The sequence below is a fragment of the Lissotriton helveticus genome, chromosome 5_1, assembly GCF_964261635.1.
Source record: "Lissotriton helveticus chromosome 5_1, aLisHel1.1, whole genome shotgun sequence".
In the NCBI taxonomy this organism is placed as follows: domain Eukaryota; kingdom Metazoa; phylum Chordata; class Amphibia; order Caudata; family Salamandridae; genus Lissotriton; species Lissotriton helveticus.
Genome location: NC_136065.1, coordinates 1,589,456,223 through 1,589,475,119, shown reverse-complemented (window position 1 = coordinate 1,589,475,119; position 18,897 = coordinate 1,589,456,223). Strand labels below are relative to the sequence as shown.

The window sequence follows — 18,897 nt, the reverse complement described above, 5'->3', positions numbered from 1 at the left end:
CTTGGTCGGTGGAGAAGTTTCGCATGTATATTTGGGGAACCAAATTTCAACTATTCACGGATCATAAACCCTTGATGTATATGTTGACTGATAGTTCTTCTAACAAAGCTTCTTCTCGTCTTATCAGGTTGTTAGCAAGACTTCTAGAGTTTAATTTTGACATTAAGTATCTCCCTGGTGGGAAAAATTTCAGGGCTGATTGCCTATCACGTATTCCTCTTCCAAATAGTCAGCCTGTTGATTCGGATGAGGATTTTAGGTTTGTATTTTCTATTGAGGACGTGGTAGAGAAATTTGGTATCACTCAAGATGAATGGATTAGTAAATCTCAAGAAGATGGATGTTTGAGTAATGTTAAGAAGTTTTTGATTCAAGGATGGCCTATGGATAGGAGGAAAGGAATTTTGCTCAGGTTGCTTCAGAACGGTCTTGTTCGAATGACATTTTAATGCGGCAGGACAAATTTGTTCATCCACGTGGCATTAGAGATTGTATTATTTCTCTTGCTCATGATGGTCATCCTGGGACAACCGCAACTGTCAATAAAATTAAACAAACATATTGGTGCCCTGGGATTGACAGTCCGGTTAAGGTTCATGTTGATCAATGTCCCCAGTGTCTTTGTTCAGACAAGCATTGGAAGTCTTCCAATTCACCGCTTTGTCCTGTGGAATGGCCTACGAGAGCATGGAAAAAAATAGGTCTTGATTTCTCGGGTCCTTTTTCTATTTTTAATTTTGAAAATAAATTTTTAATTGTTGCGTTTGATTATTTCTCAAAATTGATTTATTTCTCTTTTGTTAAATCCGCTGATGCGAAGTCTGCTGTTATTTTTGCAACGCTTATTTTACACTGAAGGAACACAGGATGAAGTAATCACTGATAACAATTCACATTTTGCGTCTCGTGATGTTGAGGTTTTCTTAAAAGATTTGGATGTTAAACGTTCATTGGTTCCTCTTTATAGTCCAGCCTCTAATGGACAATTGGAGCATGCCAATTGTTTGTTGAAAGAAGTTGTTCAAACCGCTGTGGCCGGTGGGTTGAACATTTCTTCTTTTCTATTTCATAAGGTTTGGAATTACAATTGTACTCCTCATAGTACAACAGGTGTATCACCTTTTGTGTTACTGAGAGGTCGTACTCCGACTTCTAAGCTCAACCCCACTTGGTTGATTGAGAATTCTCCTCACAATGTGGTTGATGTTAATAAGGTTAGAGATTTTGTGGTAAAGAAACAAGAATCCTACAAACAGAACTATGATAAGCGCATGCATGTCATGGAGAAACCTTTATTTCCCGGTGATTGGGTTATAATTAGAAAACCTGTAAAGGTGACTAAAGGCTTATCCTAATTTTCATCACCTCAAGTTCAAGTTATCAGGGTGGCACGCATGGCAGTTCTTTTACAAGATAGAGGTTGGTGGAACAAAAATGCACTTATTAAAATTACTGATAAGCAAGCCACCATTATTCGCCAGAATGAACATGAAGACAATTTCTTTCATGATTCTAATTCAGATTGGTATGGTGTGGCTGAAAACAATTTAATTCCTGCTGGTCAGGAGTTGAATCACCAACCACAAAATGCTTTGACTTCTCCTGTAGGGACTGGAGATTCATTTGAGGTTCTTCCTAATTCAGCATTGCCTTCTTTTGTTCTTTTAAGAGGGGAGGGAGAGGGTAGTGGTAGATTGAATGGTGTTTCAAGAATTAGAAGTGCACCTATTCGTTTTCGTGATTATGTCATGAATTGTCTTGATTCCTTTATACTCAAGAATGTGGCATGTATATATTGTTAGTTAATGTATTTGTATATTTTTTTTATCTTAAGCATGTGTTTATGTTTGCCTGATTTATTGTCATTTTTCTGATAAGGGGAGGATGTGTAGCATGTATATACTTACTTGTATATTTACTTGTATTGCTTTAAGGAATTTACTAGATTAGACATTCTTAGATTTTCTAATGTGTTCCATTATTCAGATTCTAAACGTCATTTTCTATGCTGGAAGACTTGAAGGATGTCGGGGGCTATCTACTCTTGGAATAAAACTCCTATTTCATCTGCTTCTAATTTGGATTCCATTTTTATTTGCATATGAGCTTACTACACTGCGCTGACTACTTTTATTATTTTTCTGTCTTACATACTTCTGACTACGGTGACCACATTGTTTGTTTTAGTTTGTTTTGTTCTTCATATACTTCAGACTACGGTGACCACATTATTTGTTTTACTTTGTTTTCTTCTTATAATTACATGGTTACTTGTGACATTTACATTTAACTATATTTGGGGGCTTTTAAGAACTTTCTTTAACATAGCTACGTCTACTAGCATGTCTCAACCACCTGCTTTACTTTCTGAAAAAAAGTGACCCAATTCTCCCATGGAAAAGGTGAAGAAACTTATTTGATTCATATATTTTAGCTATGGGGGGCGTGGGGGTGGGGATTTTCTGCGGTACGAAAACAAGCTATTCTGTTACACAACCTAGGTGTGGAAGGTCTCAATATTTATGATAGCATGGATCTTATTCCAGTGGGTAGTGCAGAAGGTGAACCAAGTGATATTTATGAAATGTCTATGATGATGTTAGAAAAGTATTTTGAGCCTCGAATAAATGTTGTTTTAGAGAGACACAAGTTCTTTACCAGAGTTCAGGGATCTAGTGAACGAGTTAAAAGCTACATTGCTTCTCTCAAAACTCTGGCACGAACTTGTGAGTTTGGTGATCTTTCAGATTCTTTGGTTAGGGATCAATTAGAGATATTGAGATTGTTGAAGGTATGGAGAATACTTCTTCATGGGTGAAAGAAATGAAAAAAATCAAGTGACATTCATGCTCTCACAGAAGACGACAGTTTAGATCAATGTGGGAATGTAGGAAAAATCTCATTTAATGAAAAACATAAGAAAAATGCAAAGGACACACAAATGCGTAGTTTTTCAAAAGGGTTAAACAGGTCTGATCGAGAGTTTCGTTTAAATCCCAATTCTTTTAGTGGGAATATCAATGATAAGAATTCCAAAGAGATTGCCAAACCTAACTAAGTGTTTCAGATGTGGGAGTTTTACAACTTTTTCGAGTTATCCTCAGTGCTATGCCAGAGAAGCTACGTGTATGTAGTGTGGCATCAAGGGACATTGCGCTCGCGTTTGCAAGTCAACTCGAGTTCCAGGGAATCCAAATTAGAAGCAGATGAAATAGGAGTTTTATTCCAAGAGTAGATAGCCCCCGACATCCTTCAAGTCTTCCAGCATAGAAAATGACGTTTAGAATCTGAATAATGGAACACATTAGAAAATCTAAGAATGTCTAATCTAGTAAATTCCTTAAAGCAATACAAGTAAATATACAAGTAAGTATATACATGCTACACATCCTCCCCTTATCAGAAAAATGACAATAAATCAAGCAAACATAAACACATGCTTAAGATAAAAAAAATATACAAATACATTAACTAACAATATATACATGCCACATTCTTGAGTATAAAGGAATCAAGACAATTCATGACATAATCACGAAAACGAATAGGTGCACTTCTAATTCTTGAAACACCATTCAATCTACCACTACCCTCTCCCTCCCCTCTTAAAAGAACAAAAGAAGGCAATGCTGAATTAGGAAGAACCTCAAATGAATCTCCAGTACTGTTGTTTCGAGTGTTAGGAATGAGGATGGAAAAGTGGATGCAGATAAATTATCGATGCCAGAATGTGATATTTCAGTAGATGATTTTAACTTTGTGGTCTTAGCAGATTCACGGTCTCCATTCACGATGATAGGGAATAAGCAATGGGATGAAATAGTGGGTTTAAATAGTAATGCACTTCTACCTCCTCATATAAGTCCAGTCAGCAATGGAGGTGCCAAGATTAAGGTTTTGGGATATGTCGAAGCTTGTATTCGGTTCAAGAATAGGAAGACTGTAGGGAAAGTCTACGTAGCTGAGAGGGGTGATAATTTGTTAGGGTGGAGACATCAGCAAGATCTTGGAATTATGCTCAACCCTAGTGTAAAGAACCCCAAGGATCAGGTCATGTTGGTTGACTGTAAGAATGACAAGGGTGTGTATGAAAATCAGAACTGTACATATTTCAAAAGATTACCTGAGGTTTTCACTGACAGGTTAGGTTGTCTTAGAGAATTTGAACATAAAATAATTCTAAAAGATAAAGCTGTACTCTGTGTACACAAAGTGAGAAAGGTGCCAAACATGATGATGGAGCCTCTTAAGTCTGAGTTGGAGAGATTACTAAAATTAGGTGTTATTGAAGAAATAGAGGCGTCAGAGTGGTTGGCCCCCATTCTTTTGGCCCCGAAGGATGGTGGTGCTGGGGTCAGAATGTGTGTGGATTTGAGAGGTTTGAATCAATGGATTTGGGTTGACAGGCAACCATTACCCAACATTGCTGAATCTCTTAGCATTTTGAAGGGAGCTTGTGTGTTCAGTGTACTAGATTTGTCGTCTGCGTACCACCAGATAGTGTTGCATAAAGAGTCAAGGCATTTGACTTCCTTTGTGACACCTCTGGGAGCATATCGTTTCCTGAGGATGCTCTTTGGTTTGGCGGCGGCATGGTTCCAGAGGGTCATGAAGGCGGTTTTGGATGGCATAAGCAATATAATGTTTTTTCAAGATGATATCTTGGTTTATGGGAAGGGAGAAGCGGAACATAGTAAATCCTTGGTAGGAGTCTTACAAAGGTTGAAGGAAAAAGGTTTGACAGTGAAAAGAGAAAAAATGTCGACTTGGAGTAGAGACTGTCACATATTTGGGTCACGTAATTTCTGGTGGTGGTATACAGCCAAAATTTGAATTAGCACAGTGTGTCATGAAGGCTCCCACACCAAAGGATGAAGACCAGGTGAGGTCATTTTTGGGACTTGCGGAGTTCTATTCGAAATTTGTTCAAGGGTTTGCTTCTGTGACTGAACCCATTCGAGCGTTGCTCAAAAAAGGAACACATTTTACGTGGTCTAACGATTGTCAGGAGGCATTTGAAAGAATTGAGGTGGAGATTAGGAAGATGCCCACCCTGGGACATTTTGATGTAAATAAGAAGTCTGTGTTGACCAGTCTTAAAGGGTTAGGGGCAGTGCTCTCGCAAGTGGTAAATGGAGAACACAAGACAGTGGCTTTTGCGTCTAGAGCTCTTAGAGATGCAGAGATTAATTATTCCTGTATTGAAAGGGAGGCTTTAAATGTTTTTTGGGCCATTCACCACTAAGTTTTATTTGTGGGGCATTCCTTTTTTGATTAGAACAGAATCGCCCCTTGGTTCAAATCTTTTCGTGTAGACATAGTGAACACATTACTCCCAGAATTAAACGCTGGAGTGAAGGGTTGCAAGAATATAATTTTTAGGTGCAGTATATACCTGGAGCTTGTAACAAGTCGGCGGATTGTTCATCATGCTTACCAGTGGATGGTGTAATGGAGGATGATTGTATTGAATGTGTATGTTCGGTTGCTGAATCTACCTTGACATATGAGGAATGGACGAAAGGGGTGAATGAGGATGGAGTTTTATCTTCACTTAAGTTGTGGATTAGGGAAGGTTGGCCAGACTATAAAACATTGGATTGTGACATGAGAGCATATTGGTCAATTAAGGATGAAATCTCATTTACTGGGGGAAATGTAATGAGGGGTGAGAGGGTGATTCCTCCTGTTGATTTCAGGAACAGAATTATTAACATTGCTCATGAGGGCCATTTAGGCCGAAGTATAACTAAGGCCCAGGTCAGAGAAAGATATTGGTGGCCTGGGATGGATCACATGGTAGAGGATGTTGTCAAGGATTGTGTGTCTGGTACTGTAAGTGATAAATTGCACACTCCCAATCGTGCACCATTATCGGGCTTAGACATAATGGGATCTTTTGAACTGGTACCATCTCATGAGCGTTATGTCATGTTGCTAGTTGATTACACCTTTAAGTGGGTGGTCACAAAATGTGCTCCTTCCGCAAATACCAAGTCTGTCATTGATTTTCTCAAGGATGTATTTGCTTCTGAGGGTATGCCTACATTTTTTATAACTGATAATGGGGTGAAATTTGTATCAAATGAAATGCATGAATTCTTAAAAGATGGCAATATAGTTCACCAGAAAACGGCATTGTATGCGCCTCAGGGTAATGGTTTAGCTGAGAGAATGAATCGAGTTGTTAGAGATTGTGTCCAACGTGCTCTTGATTCAAGAATCTCGCTCAGTAGCATATTAAGGGAGACTTGGTGGGCACACCGTACAACACCCAATGCTGTTACTTTGGTGTCACCTTTTGAGGCTCTAAAAGGTAGGAAATCTGTTTCTAAGTTAAATCCGTCTTGGATGCCTGCGTGTTCTGATGCAGCAATTTCTATGGAAGCTAGACGAGAGAGAATTTTTAGATATCAAATTAAGTACAAGGAGGATTATGACTCAAGAATGCATGTAAGAGTCAAAAAATGGAATGTTGGGGATGAAGTTTTGGTGAAAAATCCTAAGCATACTTTGAAAGGTAGATCCACTTTTATTAGTCCCTTCACAATTGTTTGCATCAAGAAAAATGTTGTTAGGGTCAACACTGGTTGTGTGTGGAGTATGTCTAGACTAGTGAAGCTTCCAAGGAAGCATCCAGCTTGTTTTTGTGATGATGCTCGTGTCTCTGAAGATGAGCAAGGTTCTGGATTTCCAAAGTCGGCATCTGATTTTGGGATAAAAACTTTCCTCGTAAGGAGTAACATCTTCCTGGGAGGTTCAAAGATTACATTATGATGTAATATTAATGGTATGTTATGTACTATTGCTTCTTTCACATGTTATTGTTAACTTATTAGAGTTTTTTTTTTCTTCTTAATGAGGAGGATGTGTTGTAATTTACTGAGGAATACTGTCAATGCAGAATCCTATGATGCCATCGAATGTGGAATAGGAGTTATGTGAGAGAAGGGGTTGGAGCTTGGAGAGAGAAGGCTGACTGTGTTGTTGATGCTGATGGATATCTCTTATGAATAAATCATATTCATCAACCTTTTCATCTTGTATGGAATTCTCATTTTAATAAAATTCCTTCAGCCTGCTGGGACTGCAGATAAAATCTCAGCCACCATGCCACAAAGTCAATGGGTAAAACGTGAAAGAAAGCAGCTTGCATTAAATGATATCAAGGCAAGACTAGCTGTAGAGAACATAAGAATGCCAAAATAATTAACTCATTTTGACTTCCTAGGAGAGGTGAGTGGAAAAGCATCTACTGGTGGATACCTACACCAAACTTTCTGGGGACATAGATTTGTTGAGAAACCCTGGCCGCCTAAGGTAGCTCTATAGCGATTGGCAACTTGTTTGGTGACTGAGGAGCCAAGTGTCCAGCAGTGTGTCAGTTAGAGCCTCTTTAATGGGCACAATGTTCATTGTAACTTTTATAGTGGGAAGGTGGAAATCAGGAACATCAGCCCTCCTGATCGAAGTTGCGAAGTAAACTATTTCTTTTTGGTGGAGGCAAAGAGGGAATGGGTGGTTCGTGCCAGTCCAATGTCTGGACAAGTGCCCGGTCAACTGGCCTGTATTTTTATATTCCAGTTGTCTTCACCATAGGTTTTGCTTAATTAGTCACCATCCTCACTACTGTCATGTCCATAAAACTGGCTTTGGTCAGAGCCGGAGCCAAAAAGCTGGTGTAATGTGTGTTAGCGGCTGTGTGATAGTGGAATTATGTCAAAGACCACTCTGTATCATATAGGTTGCGGCACATGAAGATCTATGCAGTGAAGTCAAGTCAAAGCTGTTAGGAGTCGGGAAATACAATAGGTTGCAGATACTTCTCTGGAGGCATCAGTGCCAGCATTGATGTTTGAGGGACTGACATTTGTTGCGGCACCGAGCCAGATGCCGGTGCCAAACTCGAAGAGGGTTGAAGGGGCCCAGATTGTGCCAAAGGTGAACCTGCAGGAGGTAACCCAAACTGAAGGTCCTGTGGATCTTTGGGGCCCCAAGGTGTGAGACAGAGCCAAAAGTGAGCCACAAATGCATAGCATAGCCTCTCAAAAGGCTTCGACTTGCTGTGACATTGCCAACGTGCAGAGGAACTTGATGCATCGAGACGAGGGATGGAATCGGCTCCTCAGTGGATTGACAGCGAGACAGAGGCACAGTGACTCCCTAGAACATGTCCTGGAGGGTGGCAGGAAATGGCTGAGTCCCACTTGGACTTGTTCTATTCCTTCTTTGATTTACCTTAAGACTTCAACCTCAAGGAAGATCTTCCTCGGGAACGACTTTAAGAGAGGGTGGTCTCTGCTTTCAACTTGGAGTGGTGCCTTCCTGTACTTCACCTAGAGATCCTGTATGGATTTCGGTTACATCTGGGCCCAGTCATTGCAGTCCTTGGAGTCAGGTAATGAGCCTAGGCATCAAAGGCAGTAACCTCATTAGGATCGGTCACAAACATCTGCTTGCGACAGTCCCAACTAGGCTTAAAGGGTTGGCATTTCTTGCTCAGTGTAAAAATGTTCTGAAGAAAAATCTTTTCATAAGGGAAGAAAAAGAGGAGCTCGGAATATGCGCCTGAAGGTGCGGAAAGAAAGGAACTGACATGTTCGCAAGGGTGGGGCTTATGTGGACCTCTGTCACTTCCGGATCAGAAAAGCTTCGACACAGAATTGTATAGGAGAACTGCTTAAAATTTTCCGGCTCCATTCTGATGTGTATGGATATTCACATGGTGAGGATTCCGATGTTCGACATTTCCATCAGAAAGAAGCAAAAACAAAAGTCACAAGCACTGAATCGGCTCGCCAGAAGCAATCATGAAGGGTCACAGGCTGTGGCCAGATGCCCGCAGCAGAAACTATATATAGATAGGCATGAAAGAAAAGTTACTATCCATGGTGACTATAGCTCAGGCTTCAATCGGCCATGAGCACTAAGAATAATTGTCAATTTGCAAGGCACATGTAGGAATTAGTCACAAGTACTGAAGCACAAACCTGAACTGACCCTGAAGCATAGGTGTTAAGTATCACAAGCTTTGAACCAGTGGTTAAAACCTACAGAGACTAAGAAAGGAGATAGATTATCTTACCCCTCCCATCTTATGCTCAGACGTCTAATAACAGTCCCTCGAATCGCTGGTATCAGTACTTACTATGCGGCAGAGTCATTCAACTGATATTCACGGGATCGGGAGAAGCAAGCTTGAACACCACTGTCCTTCCATAACCGAGTAATAACACCACACAGTTCCGGGGTCATCACACCCTCTTCTGCGCTTCCGGCCAACACAAACAACTGTCGTGCGTCATCCTAGAGAAAAGAGAATATATATTGATTGCAGCAATGTTGGTGAATAGTATAATTAAGTTCCACATGTTTCTTTGGAAGGAGGAGAGAACAATTTACATACAACTTGGAAAGCTGCAATGCTTAGTCTCCAAAGGGGAGAGCCGCAATGATTATCCTCGTCATAAATGCAAGGCTACAGCTGCTCTAGAGTTCCCTGAAAGATACTATATAACCCCGAACTCTCACCCATTCAGCACAAAATACTTGTTTATTTTTAAGTGGAGCTGGCAGCAGCTATCTACTGCCTACATTCATGGTGTTCAGATGGAGGGCAGTTGAAAGGGACACTGATTGGACTAAGTACAATAGTACTACAGTGGTGCGTGTTTTTGTAAGAGTGTTGTGTGTTGGTCTGACTTTGCAGTGTGTGGCCTCCTGCCACCTCCTGAACATAAAGGCTGCAGGGATCATTTTAAACCGAGAGAGAGCCTTGCTTTCTAGGACAAAGGCAAGGTATTTTATCCATACAAATGTGTTACAAAAAACGAAGCTCTGATATCACTATTGAGCAAAGCTTGGTTATGTAAACTTTAGATACATCGTACTTACGATAGGGCATCATGTGGGAGCCAGAGAGGGGGTCCCATCCTGTTCCGCAATTACAGATAAAGCTGCTGCCAATTGGCAACGTTCAGAAAAATCCTTTGGCTTCTTGTAAGTGGCCATTGTGGTAAACGTCAAGGCTCTGGGATGGCATGGCATCTATGTACTATTCAAAAAGTAACCCAAGGAGGCTACCAATGATACTCATGGGCATACTTCAAAGGCTACAGAAACAAGGAACTAGAAAGCACAGTATCTTGCAGAATTACAATCATACTAAGCCAACCTCGACAGTATTTCAGTGGGTACCAAAATCAAACTCGAAACAATTTCCAACATACATGAACCGTGTGGGGCTATAGGACACTAAAGCAAATAAAACAGACAGATCTAAGAGTCAGACCTCGGATTCTGGAATGCATTGCACCAAATTCTCAAAGACTATCAAGTAAGGTGGGGTCGAGGAGTAGGGGAGAGGTGAAAAAGCAAGACCGCTTGAAAAACATTAACAAGTGCAGTGGTACAGTTTTCCTAACTATGCAAGGACATTTGTCGCTACACCAGCAAAGCAAAGAGCATTTGCAAAGCCAATGATGTTTACATTTGTATATTTGCAAAACAAATGCAATACGTTTGAGTAAAGATTTGGTTTAGCAGTTTGACTAGGTATTTGGTGCTAGGAAGTCAGAAAGTCCAACCATGCGACTCTGGGGAAGGGTCCTTCCCCTAGAGAACATGTCCGTGTATGACAGTAAAATGTGGGTGGTGTTATATGGAAAATGTTACTTACTCTGCAAGCATCTGCTTGTGGCGCACACTGCTGTAGATTCACATGATCTGTATACTCCCGACAGTTAGTGTTAGGCTCGGAAATGTGTAACTTGTCATCCAAATATGGGAATACTTGTTTTTCTTCGATTAAGTCTTTCCAGTCACAAGGTATAGGGACTCCTCCCATCACTGGTAATGAGCATGGGCACTGGCTCCATTGTTAGATTGTTTTTTTCTGCACGGCGGGTGAGGATGAAATAGAGCAGAGAGAAACAAAAGACAACTGAAAAAGTAAAAAAAGAAGGCCATATTACAACAATCAATCTGCTCCAGAGGAATGTGCATCTACAACAACACTACATGCCACAAACAGATACTTAAATGGTAAGTAACGTCTTCAGTTTGTGGCATGTATAGATGTAGATACACATGCTCCGAGTACATTGTAAAGGAGCAAAATTTAACTATCTCTTGAGCTGTAGCATGTTTTTCCCTTGTCCCCTATTATGGTGTGGACCCATCTTGCCCCTGCCTCTTTTCTACCCAGCCATGCCAGTAATGGTCATGCTTTCTCACCCGCGTTGTATAGACAGTATTGTATGGTAAGAACCTGTACTTTCGCTACATTATGTGCAATCGCTTTAAACTCCTTGCGAAGTATCGTTGCGTAGAGTAACTATCAGTTACAGACCTAGGTTAACCTTCTAGCTCTAAGCGGCGTCTTTCGAATGACTCCATGTCTCGCGCTTCTCTGGTTTCATTTTATATGCTATGATATTTTGTGCCCTGTCCCTTAATACTGTTTTGTAGACCTTCCATAGCGTGGACTGCTGACTGTCTTTGTTTTCAATAAAAAATATAGTTCTGTATCTACTCTTATTTCACAGGAGACTGTCTCATCTCTCAGCTCAAATGCGTTCAACCTCCGACCCATACCTTGTCTACGGTGCCGTGTGCCCAATGTGATCCAGAGGGGAGAGTGGTCGGATAGGCCTCTTGCTAGGTATCCCGTTTTTTCTACCCTACCTCCCTCCACCGAGGTAAGAATGTACTCCAATCTAGAGAACACCATATGAGTTTGAGAAGTAGGAATATTTTCAATCGTCAGCCAGAAGTCACTCTAATTCTAGGCTGAGTATGCATTTCAAGTCACACTAATCAATGAAGGGTTGGTAAAGCGCAGTACTCACCGGGAAGGGTCTCAAGGCACTGAAGTGGGGGAGGGGAGTGCGGTGCTCCTGGAAGTTCACAGTGTTTTGTCGAAGAGCCAGGTCTTGAGGTCCTTCAGGAATTTGTGGAGTGTTCGTGTCTGTCTGGAGCGGAAGGGAGTTCCATGCCTTGGCCGCGAGGAGGGAGAAGCAATGTCCTCCTGTTCTGGTCTTCTTGATGCGTGGTACCGTTGCAAGAGAGCTGGGCTGGGCGGAGGGATCTTTAGGGTGCGTGGAACGAGAGGCAGTGGTTCCTGCAGGACGGTTCGGTGTTGTGAACGGCCTTGTGAGCATGGGTAAGAAGCTCAAAAGTGATTCTCTTCTGGATGGGGAGCCAGTGGGGTGTCCGTAGGTCCTGGCTGATGTGGCAGTGGCGTGGTAGGATGAGGTTCTTGTTGATCCCAGCATAGAGTGCGTTGCCGTAGTCCAGTCAGCTGCTGAGGAGGGTGTGCATGACTGTTTTCCTGTGTTTGAGGGGGATCCAGGTGAAAGTCTCATGGAGTAGGCAGAAGGTATGGTAGCGGGAGGAGGTGACCGCGTTGATCTGGCAGTCCATTTTGAGTTTGGAGTCCAGGATGATTGAGGTTGCGTGCACGGTCCGTGGGGGAGGGAGGGTTCCTGGCGACCATTCCTTCTTGAAAGTTGTGTTTGGAGATGTTAGGTTTGTTGGAGAGCATGAGTTTGGTGTCTTCTGCTTATGATACATTGTTGAGTCCGTGTGATCGGACGATGGATGCAAGCAGGGCCATGTAGACATTGAACAGGGTGGGGCTGATGGGAGGATCCTTTGGGGACTCCGCAGGTGGTCGCTGTGGGTTCAGAGAGGAAAGGGGGGGTGCTTATTCTATGAAGGAGGCGAGATGACTGTTGACGGCTTTTTCCAGGACTTTAGCCGGGTATGGGAGTAAGGAGATCGGTCTGAAGTTCTTGAGGTTGGTGGGGTCCACAAGAGTTTTTTCAGGAGAGGGTTGATCTCTGCATGTTTCCAGTTATTGGGGAAGGAGGTGGTCTTGAAGGAGCAATTAATGATCCATTGCAGCTCGGGGGCGATGTCTGCGGCTCTGTGGTAGATGTGGTGGGGGCAAGGGTCTGCGGGGGCCCCGAAATGGGTGGTCATCATAGTCTTTATAGTGGCTTCGATGCTGAGGGCGGTCCATCTGTCCAGTGTCGGCTGCGTGGTGCAGGGAATGGTGGGGGAGGGTTCCTCGTGAAGGTTGTTGTTGTTAAATTGGTCATAGATGGTCTTGATTTTGTGATGGGAGAAGGTGCAGAGTCTGTTGCAGAGGTCCTGGGAGGGTGGGGTGTTGGTAGTCTCACTGTTGGGTTGTGCAAACTCTTTGATGATGCCGAAACGTTCCTTGCTGTTGTGTGCGTGGGTGGATATATTCTGTCCTGGAGTGCTTTCGTCCTCGAGTCTCTGATGAGCTGCCCACACTGCCCATGCCTAGCGCCGGCCCTGCCCGGTGGATATCTTGCCCCTTCATCTCTTATCTCACCTCTCGCGTGTACTCAACTGGCATTCAAAATACCCCTGGCCCTCATTAATGTGAGTGGTCTCACCAGAGTATGATAACACCTTTAGATAGCTGGTCTCCCACCTCCTAGCCAGGGCGCCACCTAGAGCGGACTTACCCCCTGCTGGCCACAGAGACACATAATCCTCTGAACCTAGTGTCCCCTTGCAACTATGTCCTATTGAACTGTGCACCCACTGTGTTATAATTTGTAATTGCTGGCAGTCTTGCTGCATTGCTTGCCTTCTTTTTGTCCTCTTAGCCCCGATTTATATTTTGCTTTGCCGCTTTTCCATTTCTTGTATTCTTACTTTCTTATTGTACTTTGCACCAAAATAAAAACCTTCATTTAAAAAAGAGAAAAGACTATCATCTCAGGACAAACATAAGGTATATTATATTTTCAAAGAGGTAGAAATGGTGGGTAATGCAGTCATACTGGAGAATGATCCAATGTGACATTAACAACGCATTGCTATAGTGGAGGTCGGTGTGTGGCAGGGTTGGAGGACACAAAGAAGAATCGAGTTTGAACAAGCGAACGCACAGAATCACAGCGCTCCTTAGCAGAGAACTTCAGATGAGTACACTGAATGTCTTGTTACACCCTAATCTCCCATGAGATATTCGATCAGCCTCGCAGAGATTGGGAGTTAATTTGGCACAACCTCATTTTAGAGACTTGTGTAGATTACAGCAAGTGAATGCACTTGGCAGACTTAACAGCACAGGCTCAGTGTTGTAAGTGCCACCTGCAGTGTAGCATCCCACCCCAAACCACGCCTACTATTAAAGCAAAATAGGCAACTCTACAATAAATGGCGAAACTGCGCTGCTATTTTATCTGTGGGGCACTACAAAAAAGCGTCTCTTATGGCTTCTTATGAAAGTTCATCATAATTTTTTTTAAATCAGCCCCGACTTTCTACTAGCAATCAGGGGGATGTATGCTCGGTTTCACTTCAATTAGACGAATACAGCAGATTTGTAAATAGAAAACCTAGCATTGAATAAATTTGTCCGCAATGTCATTGGATATAAGCTAATACATGTCACTAAAGTCTACCCACGCCAGGAGGCCCCTTACTGTAGTAGCGCTTTGTGGCCATTTTCCCGATAACTGCAGTTCCACTCTTATGTTCGCGGTGTGTCTTGTTTTTTTGTATTTTCTAATCTGGCCTCTTTTGCCAATTTAGACCTGTTTTCAGCTAAAAGAAACACCCACTGCTGACACTGACCCGCTCACAGATACTGCCTGCCCCAACTGTTCTGTTTTCCTCTTCCGACCTCCACTCTCCAATTAGAACGTATCAGAGACCGTTTGCTCCATTTCTGACACACGCCAGCTCCAACACTCAAAGGACAATAAGCAGCAACGACGACTTACCCACTACTTTTTCCGGGATCAGTGACGCATTATCTTCCGGTTGGCAAGGGAGTGTGACGGGAGGCAGAGTGTAGGGCGAGGGAAAGCTAACCCCAGAACCTGCATATATAAAACAAGCACAGCCAAAGCGGACGCGCGTGCATATCTCCTGTCCTGGCAGGCACGCATTGTGCTGAAAGTGCTGCCTCGGTAGAACAAGCGCGAGCGTGTGAGCACGGAGAGGAGTGTGCACATCGCCTGTCCGTGCACGCACATGGTTAGTCTCCCTTCCGGCACGCAACCCACAACAATAGTCTCGCGAAGGGGAAGCAGCGCATGCACTGCGTTCGCTAGGCGAGACCTAACAAGCACTGGGCTTTTTTATTATGTGTAGTGACAGCTTTTTTTTATCATGTGTACTCCTATTTTGTCCTATAGGATTTCCACGGTGACATTTTGTTCAGGTGGCTTCCCCCTTGAATAAAAAAATAAATAATAAAAATTATCTGATCACTGCCGCCCGCTGCATTGCGCTCTTCCAGTCTTCTGCTGGGCACAGGCTCCCGGACTGCACTGCAGCCAATCCTAACGCTGCATGAAAGCAGCGTCAGGATTGGCTTGAGAGCTGTCAACTTTTGCGCCTTTGCAGACTCAGAGCATGTGCCTGCTCTCTCCGGCCCCAGTAACGCTGCAGGGGCTTCAGAAAGCTTCTGTGCGCATTACGGCTTGGACAGCCTGAGAAGGCCAGCCAAACCGTCATGCACACTGTAACAGTGCACACCACTACCCCACCAGCAGTGTCATCCCCTGAATCCGCCCCCAAGACTAGTCCGAGTACTGGGGGTAGGACCAGGGGAATTAAAATAAAACAATAATAAAACCGGTTTAAAACCAGTTGTATTCTTGTTTTGAGGGTTGTGGCAGGAGGGGCGGCGCACCTCTGTCCTAATGGAGGGGCCGTCGTTGTCTCACAGCGCTGGCTGCGCCATAGTGCCTTTTTTTCCTTTTATGTGTTGGGGGAGAAGAAATGGATGCAGGCATATGGGGATGGGTAGAGAAGAAAGGGACTGTTACAGGGCAGGTGAGAGGGAAAGAAGCAACCTCGAAGAGGGGCAGGCAGGGTAAAGAAGCAACCTGGACGACGGGTGTGCGGGAGAGGAAAAGAAGCAACCTGGAGGGGAGGGCGGGAGGTGAAAAGAAGGAACCTGGACGAGGGGCGGGAGGGAGGGGAAAAGAGGCAACCTGGACGAGGGGCGGGCAGGAGGTAGGAGACAATAAGCAACCTGGAAGAGGGGCGGGAGGGGAAAAGAAGCAACAGGGACAGGGCGTGAGGGGAAAAATAAGCAACACGGACAGGGCAGACGGGAAGGAAAAAAGAAGCAATATGGACAGGGCGGTGGGAGGGAATAAAGAAGCAACACTGATACGGTGGTCAAGAATGGAAAAGGAAGAAACATGAACAGGGAGGAGGAAAAGAAGCAACACAGACAGGGCGGATGGGAGGAGGGAAAAAGAAGCATGTGCTGTGGTGTTTAATAAGCCAATATGGGAGACGGTCTGAAAATACAAACACTCATTTGAATTGCTTGAATACAAAAACAAAGTACTGCAAAAAACGGAGCAATGGAAGGCTATAAGTACTTGTCGATGCTCCAGGGGAGGGCCAAACAGGAAAATAATAAATGATGCAGGCATGGCATGACAAATGGGAAGGAAGCAAATGAGAGAGATGCTGAAGCTAACCGGTGGTAAGCTATGGACAGGCTGTAAGCCCACTGTATGTAAAAACATATGTCTTGCAGAGACAGCAAATGCGCTGTCAAGGCAAGACCGAACAACCCTTCAAACAATACCACAACAAAAATGTCCCTGATGCTGTGCTTTTACGTACAAGCTTAGAGGGGTAGAAAGCAACTCAGTGCAGTAGGGGGGAGCTTTTGAGGGGTAAAGCAGCACAGGATGGGGAGACTTATGCAAAGCGGAATTAAAAAGAACAAGCATTTGCATTGCAACAGGTCTCGCATTTGTGAAAGTTAGAGGTATTGTCATTGTAAATGATATTGTTTTTTACTTATGTTAGTGTGTGTAGTTGAGTGGGTGAATGTTTGTAGTGCCATTGTGTGGTTTAAATTGGAATTGTTCGTTGTGTAATTGTGTGGGGTGCAATTGTGTTCGGTGTAGTTTGTGTATTGGTAATAAGTGGTATGGTGAATAGATAGGGCGAGTGTATATAAAATAGGAGTAAGATTGAGCATGATAGGTAGTATGTTTATGAAGAGGTGAATGAACTCTAGATAGAGAAGTGGAACAAGTGTGTAAGAAATAATGAAGGGGAGAGAAGGTTATAGATTCATAAAGAGGTTAAGCAATATGAGAAATGCTGGATAAGTGCATTGGTATGTAATGGAATTATGTAGATAGTAATTATGTGGTATTAAGTGTAGTGGACTTATTTGAGTGGCATTGTGTGTCGTGGAGTGGCACATACTGAGTGGAATTATGTGGCGTGTGTTTAATTATGTGGCATTATTTGAAATTCTGTGGGATAGCCTGGATGCATGTGATGTGTAGAGGAATTGTGTGTTGTGGAGTGGAATTTTGTGGTATGCAATGGAATTGTGGGGTGTTGAATTTTGCGGTATTGAATGAAATGATGAAATTAAGGTGGCAACAAAGTGTAGACACAATAATGATGGCAGAGAGTGGTTTACTACTACACGTTTGGAACAACCTTTCAAAATATATGTCCAACACCAAAACTCTTGCCACATGTGTCACTCGACACACTCACGCTCCACAAACAAAGGACAATAAATGGAGTAGCCTCATCAAAAAGCACTTTGGGTCTTACTTTGTCAGGGGTATGAGAAACCACACGAATGTAATAAAGAGTTTACTACACTTATCAAAACCTCTAAATCGACGGTTCAACAATATGAAGTTCAGAAACTTAATTTCAGGGAGACCTTAGCAAAGCATTATCATTGTAAAAAAACAAGCATTTGCAATGCAATAGGTCTCGCAATTGTTAAAGTTAGAACTGTTGACTTTGAAAATGACAATGTTTTTTTTACTTTTGCCGAGTATAACATTTATTTTAAGAATCTGGAGTATGGATGGGGGAGAATGAGAGAGGCACTGGAGATGAATAGGGAAGAGAGACACTGAATGCAGGTGAAGTAAAACCCAAAACATGTATAATGGAGACACAAAGTGGAGCAAAACATTGGTGGGTACAATAATAATTAAAGGGACACATGATAGACGAAAAGCTAAGAAGAAGGAGAAAAGAGACTGTGGAACGATATGCTAGAGGAGAGAGAAACTGCCTCTATACCAAAAAAATAGGGTGTTATGAGAGGAGAAGTAAGAGGAATAAGACAGGTGATAGAAGCTGTACACATAAGTGAAATTATTTGGTAAGAGGAAATAAGGAGACTGATTGAATGAATGTGATGAGAGAATGGGCTAATAGGAAAAAGTAAATATGGAGGCGACACGGTTAGCACAGTAAGTTTGACTAAAGGTGGCAATACCATTCACGAGAGCACATGGGAGATCGCCACACATACCAGAACAACTGGATATCTTAAGGAAAGCCACCTGCAAAAGTGCCAATAAGCTGGGAAGACGCCATCTTCTAAACAAAACTTATTGCATTACAAATAAGGAAACAAAGAGAGCTGCGTTACTCCCTGCCCACCTCCTCTCATATAAAGGAGCCAACGCTGCCTATTCTCCTCGAAGCACGAACGGAAAAATAGATTTTTGCGAGCCACGCCTTTCACTGGAGTGGGGTAAGGCGGGGCTTGTAGAATGCCGAACAGTCTGCCCAGTTTTGTAATGCATGCAAATATAAGCAGGAACACTACAGCCGCCTACCAGCAGCACCAATAAATACACACAGTCTGCAAAGTAAGGCACAGACTAGCAAGGAGGAGGGGGGGCACCCCACACCCAGCCAAAAATAACTAGTCTACTCAATTTTTAAGACGTGGACATCTCGCTGAATGTACACAACTCACTAACTGATCCTGCCAAGCACCCTACTCAGCCAGGGGGAAGAACCAGAGTCCGTACTATCATTATGGACTAGACTGCACTGGACGCTCCTACATGCACTCAACAGTCTGCTGCAGATACACTGTAG

At 43.1% G+C, this 18,897-nt stretch overlaps 1 protein-coding gene across 1 annotated transcript in view; it reads right to left on the bottom strand.

Moving 5' to 3' along the window:
* GNAI3 (G protein subunit alpha i3) overlaps positions 1 to 18,897 on the bottom strand; it is a 332,572-nt gene that overhangs the window by 70,941 nt on the left and 242,734 nt on the right. Inside the window, exon 4 of the mRNA XM_078644767.1 lies at positions 9,149 to 9,306. Within this exon, the coding sequence (XP_078500893.1) occupies positions 9,149 to 9,306 (158 nt within the window). The remainder of the gene's footprint in view (positions 1 to 9,148; positions 9,307 to 18,897) is intronic.